At 29.3% G+C, this 12,097-nt stretch overlaps 2 protein-coding genes across 3 annotated transcripts in view; one reads left to right on the top strand and one right to left on the bottom strand.

The window, feature by feature from the left end:
• LOC127279617 (40S ribosomal protein S4) overlaps nucleotides 1-12,097 on the bottom strand; it is a 43,389-nt gene that overhangs the window by 9,309 nt on the left and 21,983 nt on the right. The window lies entirely within an intron of this gene.
• On the top strand, nucleotides 1,319-11,995 carry LOC127279512 (eukaryotic translation initiation factor 2 subunit 3-like). 2 transcript variants are annotated; one of them, XM_051301919.1, is made up of 9 exons: nucleotides 1,331-1,536; nucleotides 2,694-2,757; nucleotides 2,857-2,967; nucleotides 9,364-9,597; nucleotides 9,812-9,970; nucleotides 10,400-10,629; nucleotides 10,900-11,044; nucleotides 11,311-11,480; nucleotides 11,604-11,995. In XM_051301919.1, exons 1-9 carry the CDS (start codon nucleotides 1,465-1,467, stop codon nucleotides 11,838-11,840), a joined length of 1,422 nt encoding a protein of 473 aa, XP_051157876.1. In that variant the 5' UTR covers nucleotides 1,331-1,464; the 3' UTR covers nucleotides 11,841-11,995. The 2 variants fall into 2 exon arrangements, with proteins under 2 accessions (XP_051157868.1, XP_051157876.1); XM_051301911.1 differs by lacking the exons at nucleotides 9,364-9,597; nucleotides 9,812-9,970; nucleotides 10,400-10,629; ... (1 more) ...; nucleotides 11,311-11,480; nucleotides 11,604-11,995 and adding an exon at nucleotides 5,717-8,717 and having other exon boundaries at nucleotides 1,319-1,536.

Consider the following 12,097-nt stretch of genomic DNA (forward strand, 5'->3'; position numbering starts at 1 on the left):
GCAGAGTGAGACAATCTTATGCCTCTGTCTTAGGAGAGAGAAAGACAAGAATGGTTTTTCCAAAAGTCGTATGACCGTACCTTTACAAGGCACGATTGAATCGACCCACTCGTGCGTGCCTCGTAGTGTGCTTCGTAGCGTGCTCCGTATCCGTGTCTTACGGAAGCTTTCTTATTTTATTGTTATTACCGTGTATGTAAAATTATCTGATATACTTAATCAAACAATATTCATATTCTTGATAGATTTTATAAAACAATTGGATTTTAAATGTGCTTTAGTTTTATTAGTTTAAGGTTAATGTATGATCGTTTTGTTAAAAACAAAATAAAAAAATTATTTCTGAAAATTTTATATTTATTTTTTTCATATTATATACATATATCTGCTGATATAAATTATTTACAAAGAAAATATTAAAAAATAGAGAAATATGTTACTGATAAAAAGGTTTCAAGATAAAGTTGACTTTTAATACGTTAAATAAAAAATATCAATATTTATCAATTTTTAAATAATAACAATATATTGTATATTTAACAATATTTAAACATAAAGAAATGAAATTATTTTCCGATTTTAACTTGTAATTTATGTAGAAACGAATTTAAATTTTAAGATTTAAACAAATGGATAAACGTAAAAATTTTTGTACTTATTAGTTATTATTATTTAATCACTATAAATAATATTCTATCGATAATGTTAACCAGTACCTATAAAAATCTATTTATGCTTATAAATTAATTTTTATTAAATTGTTTTGTTATATTTGATGTTATTTCATTTATTAAAACACGGTAATAACAATAATAAAATAATTATACTGGGTTTGCAATCAAAACAAATAAGCATCGTCAAAGCTTCCGTGTGATACGGAGACGGAGCACACTACGAAGCACGCACGAGTGGGTCGATATGAGCGGTCGTCACATCTCGATAAATAGCGAGACTATCTTTCTAATATAATATAACGTATAAGAGTGAGATAAATAAAAAATGTTCTTATTTCTCTCACTCTTATACGTTATATTATATTATATGTAGGAAGCCGCGCTATCTATCGAGGTGTGACCGTACTCTTAAAAATATGCGCGCGAATGATTTCGACAGTCAATTTTATTCATGTCAATGAAAAAAAATTTGTTGAAACAGCAGTTTAGAGTAAGAGAGAAGTTCACACTTGAAATTTCTGACTTTCTTAAGGTGTCGTTACAATGAAAACTAGCAGGCAGGCTGCAAAGCTGTGACAGCTCCTTAAGGAAACCCAGTTTATTATAGAAACGGCTTAATCCTACGTTTAGGCTACTCATACGTTGCCATCCCTGGATGCGTCACTTCCCATTACTTTTCTGTTGCTGGTCCGTTTGCTGCTTTCCATTCTTGCACATGTTGAGTGAAAAGTAAATTTAAAAACAAGAAAATTTTGTGTTTCTTGTGATTTTAATTATTGAATAATTAATAATGGGTGGTGATGATATTCTTGGTGTAACAACTGGACAACCTAATTTATTGAAACAAGAGTTATCAAAACTCGTATGTATAACGTTTATACCGTTTTTACAATAACTCTAATCACGTTTCCACAACTTTTGGTTTTTTTATTTCTACATACTTTTTTTTAAAGGTATGTTGCTGATGTAAACTATTCAATTATTTAAATCAATATTATTATTGTTATTATTATTGTTACTTTTATTATTAGTATTCTTAGAAATTTTACTTAATATAAAATATAAAATGTCAGTGATAAAATGTAATTTATACTGTTAACATTTTGGCGCGGCATATGGTTTGGTACATATATACTCTTAATTTATGATAATTTTACTACACTCTTAGCTCATACCATAGAATTTTTAAAATTAACGAATAATCTAGAATATGTTGTTTATAAATTTCTCTTCTGTAATATATTTTTTATAATTTATTTATTATAAATAATAAAATTTGACAATTTTAAATAAATTGTTGAAATTAAGTTTCCTAACGGTTATATTCTCATGCGTTATTTAGTGATAAATTCAGATTCTCATTTTGTTTTTTTCATTTCTTGATCTCAAATAAATAGGATTTTTAAAAAGTCAGTGTATACCTATATTTATTATTTTGAGTAGATTTTAAAATTAATAATGTTAAAACAATGACATATTTGTATAGATAAAACGACATCTTCATTTATCTTTATTTTGCATTTTTAAATATTGACTACTAAAATGTATATATAAGGAAATACTTGAGACAATACGTAATCATTGAAACAAATTGCATGAATCGGATATAATGACGATTTTGAATGGGTTGAATAAAGTCAATTACCTTTAATGGGTTTCTATCGATTATTTTTCGAGAGGAAATCCAGACAGAAACAAAAGTCAAGCAATATAAACAATTAAATACGTGTTATTTGGAGGATCATTATTAATAAATAATATTTCTAATAATAGCCGTTTTCAATAAAAATTATAAATATGCTTATTATTAACGCAATGATTATAAATAATATTTTTTTTAGTCACGACAATGTTTTCTGATGCATTTTTAAAGTCCTCTTTTTTTCATTGTAATAAACAACAATACAATTTTTAAAGGAATATTCTTTTATTTTTTTAAAAATATTTTTAAAAACCTTTATATTAAATGAGTTACTTGTGGTTAAATTTAAAATTTCTTATAAATAAATTTTTTTATAGGATGTGCATCAGCTTTCTCCTTTATCACCGGAAGTCATCAGTCGTCAAGCAACTATCAATATTGGTATTTTTAAATTTTCATTCTTAGTTTATGCATATTGTTTAATATATTAATAACATAATTAGAACTAACTAACCGCAAATAAACACCTTTTTTGTTTAGGCACAATCGGTCATGTAGCACATGGTAAATCAACAATTGTCAAAGCTATTTCTGGTGTGCAAACTGTTCGTTTTAAAAATGAACTGGAACGAAACATAACCATCAAATTAGGTGAGTAAATTTATGTCACACATTTAAAAAAGTCATATTTTCTTACAAGTTTAGAAATCTTTAGTAAGAAATGCACCTTGCATTAATAATCACTAGATATTAATTTGAATTTATAGTAAATTTTCATTTAAGGTAGGAAATGAAACTAAAATAGAGGATTTTTGACAAGATTAAAGAATAATAATAATAATTAATTAATTAATTACATAATTGAAATCTTAATTATTAACCCTCAGTGGCCACACTTGACTAGTTTAATATGGCGGCCAGATGTGATAAGTAACGTCAAACGATAGTAAAAACGCTATAACAACTCTTGAAAGACTTATACTAGTAATCTATATGCATATATTCAAAAGTCATATTACTTTTATTAATATGTCAACATATTAATATATGTGGATGTCAGAATGAAAAGGACCACTTCGCCGTTCGAATTTTACTTGAAAAACAACATTACTTAAAGTGACAGCTGAATAAAACTATTTAAATAGTGTTATTTGAGACACTTTGTTGATTTGTCATCCCAATTCTGCCAAAGTGTGACTTTTCTATGCATATGTCCACATACGTCTCAATTATTGATAGGATAATTAAAAAAGCACTTAAAGTGTTTTTAAAATTGTAATAGTTGAATATTTGTCACTTGGTAAAACAATACAAAGTGTGTATGAAGCAAATATGCAATACCAGTAATGAAATTTAATACATAAACAGTTTTATTTAATTTATTATAAAATATATTAAGTTTAATGTGAATGTATACTAAATTTAAATACTGTTATTCTATATTTTCTTTATAATCAATTTATTAAATTAAATACTGTCTACTCTCAGAACGTGAATTTAAAAAAAATAGTTTTTTTTTTTTTAATCTCATGATTCTGAAAATAAAAATTATTACAGGCTAGTTTAATTTGCTTACATGACCTATTTATTTCGTTTCTCGAATTAATATTTTATTTTGAACACGTGTCAGTTCCCATGTATAAAAACGATTCACTATTCTGCCTTTATTTATATTATATGACAAACAACCTTTTTTCAAGCCAGAAAAACATTGTTTCATATAACAAATAACAATCTCAAGTTTGTCGCAATAATTTATATAATATAAAAATTATTGCCTCAAACCTACATTTTTCTTAAAACTCCAATGAATTTAATTATAAATTGTTGTTTAGAAAAGTAAACTACAAAAAGTATCGCAATTTTAATTTACCCTCTATTACTTGCATACCGAGCAAATCGCAAGGGGCAGTTTATTTATTAAATAATTTTTCTTAAAATACAAAAAATTAAAATTCCATAACTCTAGCACCTTTCACAGAAATTTTCATTTGTGTATGAAACCGAGTGTTAGGTTTTTTAGTTGTATTACTTTCATTATATTGAGTGTCAAGTGTCAGGAATTGTTTATGATTTCTGATCAAACTGAGCTGACGACCTAAATTTTCATGATGCAACAACTTATTAAGCAGAGCGTTTTGGTTAGATGTGTGTGTGTGTGTGTGTGTAGTTAATGCATCCATCTGCTTATCAAGTGTCCATCATTTTCTGCTTTTCCTTTTCGATTTACTAATCTTTTGTCATAAAAGATGGAAAATGGGAACATGTCCATTTGATCGACAGTCGAGTGCCAGCGGTATTCAGCAGATAATCTATCGTCACTGCATTACCAAAACATCAAACACCTTCCCCTTGATAATATGTACACCCAATCAGTGATGGGTAATAGTGAAATCTCTCAGTGAGTATTAAGAAATTTAAAAGTTGTAAAAAGACAAGTTTGAATCAACGATACTACTGCTGAAAAAGACTTGAAATAAAACGATTTAAATTGCTTTTCGGTTCTTTGATTATTATGAAATGATAGGAAAAAAGCAAAGTTGGACTATAATTCTGTTCTCTCGATAAAATTTGGTCGACTCCAGTACCAACCTGACTGCGCAGCATTCGTCCACCAAATTTAAATTAATTTTATTGTATTTATGTCAAATGAAATGTGTGGCAAATGAGATTTGTGTAAAATGAATTTTATGTCATATGTTATATTAAACATCATCATAATTTTAAACTAAATAAAGCCGCAGAAATCTGTAATGTTTATCAGTTTTTTACTGTAGCCTTAAAGAAATAATTTGAAAAATGTCTAAACATGTTTATGTCGTTGATTGGTACCTTGAGCTAACTTTAACCAATTACAAAATTGAGTGTCTTCGGTATAATTCTATCCGCTTCTAAAGATGCTTTAATTGAGCGAATTAAGTTTTAACAATGAGCGAGAAGTAATTGCGTGACGTGCTTGCTTTCCGTCTTAAATTGAGTTCAGAACTTACTTTTATTATTTGTCAACTTTGACTGTTTTACGTAGGGTCTTCCCTTAGATGCCGAATTGGTTTTAAATCAAGTATTTGTTAGAAATGAATTATTTAAAATAAGCGCGTGCTATTGTAACCAAAGAATGTTAGACTAGTATATTCGTTTGTCTAGACTTGCAGGAACCAAAAAAAAGAAAATTAAAGAAAACTCTGATTAATACTGCGTAATAGCGCCTGATATGAGGGTGTGGCCTATACCAATTTAGCACAGAATGGATAATAATTTTAATATATTGTGTTTGAAGAGGTTGATAAGCTTAGAGGGTTGAAAGGGAAAATTTTAAGCTAAGAAAGTGTTTTGCAAATAATTTTGAAACAAAGGCTTCTGAATAAAGAAAATGACGACGTTTAAATGTTTGGCATTGCAGAGGCTCGTGCTTGTGCAGCAGATACTAGCAGTGGAGAAAAGGCAGGACTACCAGATGAGCCAGGCAAAACGATCAACGCCTGTCAAAAACGGCCCATAACTCTTGGATGCTTTCAACCGACAGCGAAGCAGCCAAAAATTGAGGATCAGTTATGCAATTCTCAAACATTGACGTACTTAGAAGAAAAAAAAGAAACAGAAGTACATGACAGTAATAATTGTATTATAAAAGAATGTAACACCGTTGAGAATTATGATGAATTTTCTTCGAGCAATACTTCAGTTAAGTATTTTGTTCCAATATCAAACTTGCTAAAACTTGAGAAATTGAAAGAAGTCAGAATAGTTTTAGAAGACATTAGTAAAACAAAGATGAATTTAAAAAATAATAAAAAAAAAGTCAAGTCTGGGAATATATATGAAGTCGAAAGAATATTAGATAAAAGAATTATGAATGGAGCAATTTTTTATTTAGTTAAATGGAAGAGTTGGAATATGGACAATACTACGTGGGAACCAATTAAACATTTAAATGATTGTGCAGAGGCACTGAATGATTTTGAGAAAAATAGATTTAAATCATTAGAAGAGTTTCAAATGAAAATTCAATTTTACCCAAAAAAACGAGATGTAGAACGATTCATGAAGAAATTAGTCAATAATGGTGAAGAATTTGATGACTCTCAAATGACGGCAGAAGATAATTTATTCAAGAAGATAAAGCAATACAATAGAACGTCTCAGAGCAAGCGTGACAGTTGTTTAGAAAAGATTAAGGAAGGTATCTTACGATTGATGCTCACTAAGGCAAGAAGAGAGCAGGCCAACTCTTTGAAAGATTGGGAAAACGAAATCAACAGCATAACGCAAGGTAAACCTACGATACGCGTTGAAAATATGGTAGATTTGGAATGTGCTCCACAAGATTTCTTGTATATTGAAGATTATTTGCCAGGTTCAAACGTAACTATTCCAGAAGATCCACCAATTGGCTGTGAGTGTTTGACTTGCGATTCAAAAACTAGATGTTGTTTTGCTCAATGTGAGAGTTCATTTCCTTATACGTCAACGGGTAAAATTCGTTTGCCTCCCGGTACACCAATATATGAGTGTAATAAACGTTGTCGCTGCCCTCCAGACTGCCAAAACAGAATTGTTCAGCGAGGTTCTCAAGTGAAAATTTGCGTCTTCAGAACGTCAAATGATAGGGGTTGGGGTGTAAAAACATTGAGAAAAATCAAGAGGGGACAATTTGTTACTCAGTATGTTGGAGAAGTCATCACTAATGAAGAGGCTGAGAAACGTGGTAAAGAATACGATGCTGCTGGGCGAACTTATTTATTTGATTTAGACTATAATGACACAGAAGACCAGTGTCCCTACACTGTTGATGCAGCTGTCTACGGAAATGTTTCGCATTTCATTAATCATTCTTGCGAACCGAATTTAGCAGTTTACGGCGTCTGGATTGATTGCTTAGATCCAAATCTTCCGAAACTGGCTTTATTTGCTACAAAGGATATTGAACAAAACGAAGAACTTACATTTGATTATATGTGTCAATCAATTAGAATGCATGAAAAAAATAAAATTTCTACATCTCAAACCCTGAATGGGACTCTAAATGTTCCATCAGAATCGCGAAAAAGATTAGAGCTACCATTGACCTTGTCTAATGATATAACTTTAGAAAATCGGACTAGATGCCGTTGCGGTTCAAAGGTCTGTAGACAGTATTTATTTTAATAGGGTTTTTCGAATGTTTAATGAATTAATAAGTTCATGTTTTAGTGAAATTTTTAACAAAAAGAAAAAGTAAAATATTTCGCATATCTATCATTATTTTGTTCTTTAGCTCATGTATAAACTTTAAATGAGTGTCATACTGATCATGTGTGCAGAAACGAAGCAATTATTGATTAACACAAAAATCACTCATATATATTTATATGTACTTTCGGAAAGGCAATCTATACATGTAGCTTTTGATACAACATATTTCATATTACACTTCTTATGCAACGTTAATAATTACTATTCAATTTTTTACTTTTTTACATTCAAGTAATCACATTAAAATGAACTTTTATAAACATATTGACGTCAATAAAAATCCAATTTATTTTTATCAAAAAAAAAAAAAAAAAAAAAAAAAAAAAAGACTTTTTTGTAAAGATCTTCTTAGGGGTCCTTTATAAACCACGTAGCTAATGCCCCATCTAACAGTGTGCTACATGGAGGGATGGGGAATTTAATGTTTCCAAAAAAAAGTTGGCTACGTAGTTTATGGACAACCCCTTAAAAAGAAGATCAAGTGTTTGCACGTTATACCTTACAACTAAAAATATTCAAGCACAAAGGAATTTGAATATCCCATCTTTATTCTTTATCGTTTCCTTATATAATAAATTATATTATACTTAATATGACAAAAGAATGTAGCCATTTTATAGGATTTTTATAAGTGTATTATGATTTTCTACTCTGGGTTCTTTATAAAGAAACAATAGCACATAATTTTCAAGATAAAAATTTTAAAAATGTAGAATATTGTTATTTTCAATTGATTTAGATTCGGAATTAACAATTCTTTTCAACAACAAGAATATTTTTCCCATGTAAAAATATATGAAAATTTGGTGCTCCTTGCCCCAAAGATTAACGATAATATGTATAAAAAACTGCTGTTATAGTTTTTAGGTTTTATAATAATCTTTATTGTGACAAATTTTCAATTTAAGTATATTAAATTCAATTTTTATTCTTCGAATCAGTTTTTCCATCTACTTTTAAATCCACGATGTAGATAGTCAAAAAAAGAGAATATATCTATTTTAATTTAAACTATTTTATTAAGAAATTCAATTTTTAACCTCATAAATTTTAAAAAAATTTTGCACAGTATCTATCAAGTGCTCAGATTAATTTTTAAAAAAGTATATTAAAAATTGTACAAGATCTTTTCTACTTAAAATAAAAATAGTAAATTATTTCTTTCTTCATTATTATTGTAATCTATTCTCCACTATTTATTTTTTAAAGTTTTGAACCAATAAAAATTAGGTTAATTTTAATTGATTGCAACAACAGGTAAGTTGTAGAACTAACTATAGTAAGATAGTAATAACAACAACAAATAGTCTATTCAGCTTCTCATTAGTAGAAAATGATGAGTTTGTCAGTTGTATAGGAAAAGTAGTAAAGAGAAATATACTTTTTTAATTAGTATAATACAGTTTGAGTTGTCCTAACTGGTGTCCACCATTCAAGGAAAAAATTTTGTTTGTCAGGAAATTTTTAAACAAAAATGTGGTGATGTGGCTCCCTGATTGTTGATTTTACTTCTCTTATGCATAAATAATGATAAATATATTATTAAACTAACGCATAATTTAATTATACAGTTATATGGAAAACAACACGTGAGTTATAGATCGGACTAAGATTTAAATAGATTTTATTATTTTCCGTTATTCGACAGGCTTTAATGACATCTGTTACTAAGTAAACTTTTAGTTGGACTTAATTTTTGTTGTAGAATAAATGAACCATTATTTTGTAGTAGATTTTTGTTTTTTTACTATATATTGTCCCATTCGGCTTTATCGTTAAATGGTTCGTTTAGACTAATAATTAAACATTTTTCAGGATATGCAAATGCGAAAATATACAAGTGCGATAATGAAAAGTGTCCTAGACCTGGATGTTATATCTCAGGAGGTTCAAGTAAAGATGATTCATTTCCATGCTTACGTTCTGCATGTCCTGGCCGATTTCAATTAATTCGCCATGTATCCTTTGTGGATTGTCCCGGTCATGATATTCTTATGGCAACAATGCTTAACGGAGCAGCAGTTATGGATGCAGCATTATTGTTAATAGGTAGAGTATTTCCACGGTTCATTGCTTTTTTTAAACTTAAAATTTTAATAAGTTATTTCTTTTCTTTTATAAGTATCGTTTCGGACAGTAAATGTTAAAGCTTTAGATGTCGCAAATTGTTTGCTCTGAAAAATGATTCCTCCTCTATACACATATATCTCGTAATTTCAGATTGTACTGTTTCTTTAAATAATAACAATGTTCTTCTTCTTAGCTGGAAACGAATCTTGCCCTCAGCCACAAACGTCAGAGCATTTGGCAGCCATTGAAATTATGAAGTTGAAACATATTGTCATCTTACAAAATAAAATTGATTTAGTAAAGGAGGGTCAAGCAAAAGAGCAATATGATCAGATTCAGAAATTTGTTCAAGGTAAATTTTTGTATTTAATTTTATTGTAAGGGGCCATTCATTAATTTCGTAAGGACGATTTTGGCTAATTTTGACCCCCCCTACCCCCATGTAAGGATACATAAGATTTTTCGGACCCCCCCTCCCCCTTCTTACGTAAGTTTTTAACAATATTAATGTAATTAAAAAATTAATTACATCAATACAAATGGAAAATACTTGGCAAAATCTTACGTAAGATTAGCTTCTACCCCCCACCCCCCCACGTAAGACCATGTAGAGATTTTATAAACCCCCCCTCCCCCTAAGGACCCTTACGTAATTAATGAATGGCCCCTAATTTATTAAACTAAATTAGTAAAATTTAATTAAACAATTATAACACTTAAAAACTTAGGTGAATATAAAAATTCAATAGCATGTATATTATATAATTTAAATTTTTAACAGGAACTGTAGCTGAAGCAGCACCAGTAATTCCTATATCAGCTCAATTGAAGTACAATATCGAAGTATTATGTGAATATATTACAAAGAAAATCCCAGTACCTTTACGTGATTTCACTTCAGAGCCAAGATTAATTGTTATTCGATCATTTGACGTAAACAAACCCGGTTGTGAAGTTGACGATCTTAAAGGTGGAGTTGCTGGTGGCAGTATTTTGAAGGGAGTATTGAAGGTAATTAAAAAAATATATTCAAAAACCTGCAATAGTTAGGTAGTATGGTTTAGAAGAACCTTCCGGTGACACACATGTTCATTTTGATTCAAAAAGAAATTTATCTAGCATAATTATCTTTACTCTATAAAATTCTTTTTGAGAGCTTATTTATTGCTAGTTTCATTATTAAGATAATGGTTATATAAATACTTATATAAAGAAGCCAAAATAAGCATGTTCTTTTACATTCTGAAATATCAAACTAAATAGCGCATGTTATGTTTGTAGGTTGGAATGGAAATAGAAGTAAGACCTGGTTTAGTATCTAAAGATAGTGAAGGAAAATTAACTTGTCGTCCAATCTTTTCTCGAATTGTTTCTCTATTTGCTGAACAAAATGAGTTACAGTTTGCTGTACCAGGAGGATTAATTGGTAACATATGCAACTAACTTAAATTATTTTTGTTTCATCGAATTGTAAAACTTAAGAGCGAGATGAATGGTATACAAATTTAACTAAGAAGCCCTAGTGGTTTTTTTCTTTAGCATTTTTAAAAAATGTTTACTCGTGTTGATGAAGTCGCTAAAACGTTGTCTCATTTCGTGAAAATTAAAATAGGATGTGTTATAGAAAATGCAAAATTTTTAAGAGTATAAGAGCACACATGCATTTTAAAGAAAATTTTTCTTATTTTACAGGTGTTGGAACTAAAATTGAACCTACCCTTTGCCGTGCAGATCGTTTGGTTGGTCAAATATTAGGAGCTGTCGGAGCTTTGCCTAAAATTTTCATTGAACTAGAAATTTCCTATTATCTTTTAAAACGATTGCTAGGTGTAAGAACTGAAGGTGACAAAAAAGGAGCTAAGGTATGACTGAAAGACCAACTTACATTTTAAAAACACATACTTTTTTATTATTTAATAAGTTGTATGCATCAAAAAATCTTCTCAGGCCAGTGAGGTGTACAAAGCGCTTAAATTTAATTACAGGTACCAAAATTGTCAAGGAATGAAGTACTTTTAGTCAATATTGGATCATTAAGCACGGGTGGACGTGTTCTAGCAACTAGAGCTGATCTTGCTAAAATAAGCTTGACCAATCCAGTATGTACTGAAGTTGATGAAAAAATAGCTCTATCAAGACGCGTGGAAAAGCATTGGCGTCTAATAGGATGGGGACAAATTCGTGGAGGAGAAACGATTGAACCAGTTTTAGATCATAAATAATTGTCAGTATCATGAAACACTTTTATAAACTTGAAAATTGTTTTTAAACATTTAACTGAATGCATAAAAACTACATTTCAGAATATACTTTACATAACATTTTTCATATATGTTTTGCATAATAATACAGTATACATCTACTGGTTATAATTACAGTCAGAAATATTTTATTAAAAATCCGTGAAATTTCACGAGCAGACCCTTCCCCCATAACATGGCATTTTTAGATATTTTTCAATTTTCGTTGGCTATTTTTG

Source organism: Leptopilina boulardi, unplaced genomic scaffold, assembly GCF_019393585.1.
Source record: "Leptopilina boulardi isolate dan_hultmark-lab unplaced genomic scaffold, ZJU_Lbou_2.1 LbouV2_112, whole genome shotgun sequence".
Classification (NCBI taxonomy): domain Eukaryota; kingdom Metazoa; phylum Arthropoda; class Insecta; order Hymenoptera; family Figitidae; genus Leptopilina; species Leptopilina boulardi.

Coding starts and splice junctions, on each gene's coding strand:
- LOC127279512 (XM_051301911.1), top strand. CDS start 1,465: ATGGGTGGTGATGATATTCTTGGTGTAACAACTGGACAACCTAATTTA. Junction 1,537..2,693: donor AACAAGAGTTATCAAAACTC/GTATGTATAACG, acceptor ATTTTTTTATAG/GATGTGCATCAGCTTTCTCC. Junction 2,968..5,716: donor AAACATAACCATCAAATTAG/GTGAGTAAATTT, acceptor TTGGCATTGCAG/AGGCTCGTGCTTGTGCAGCA.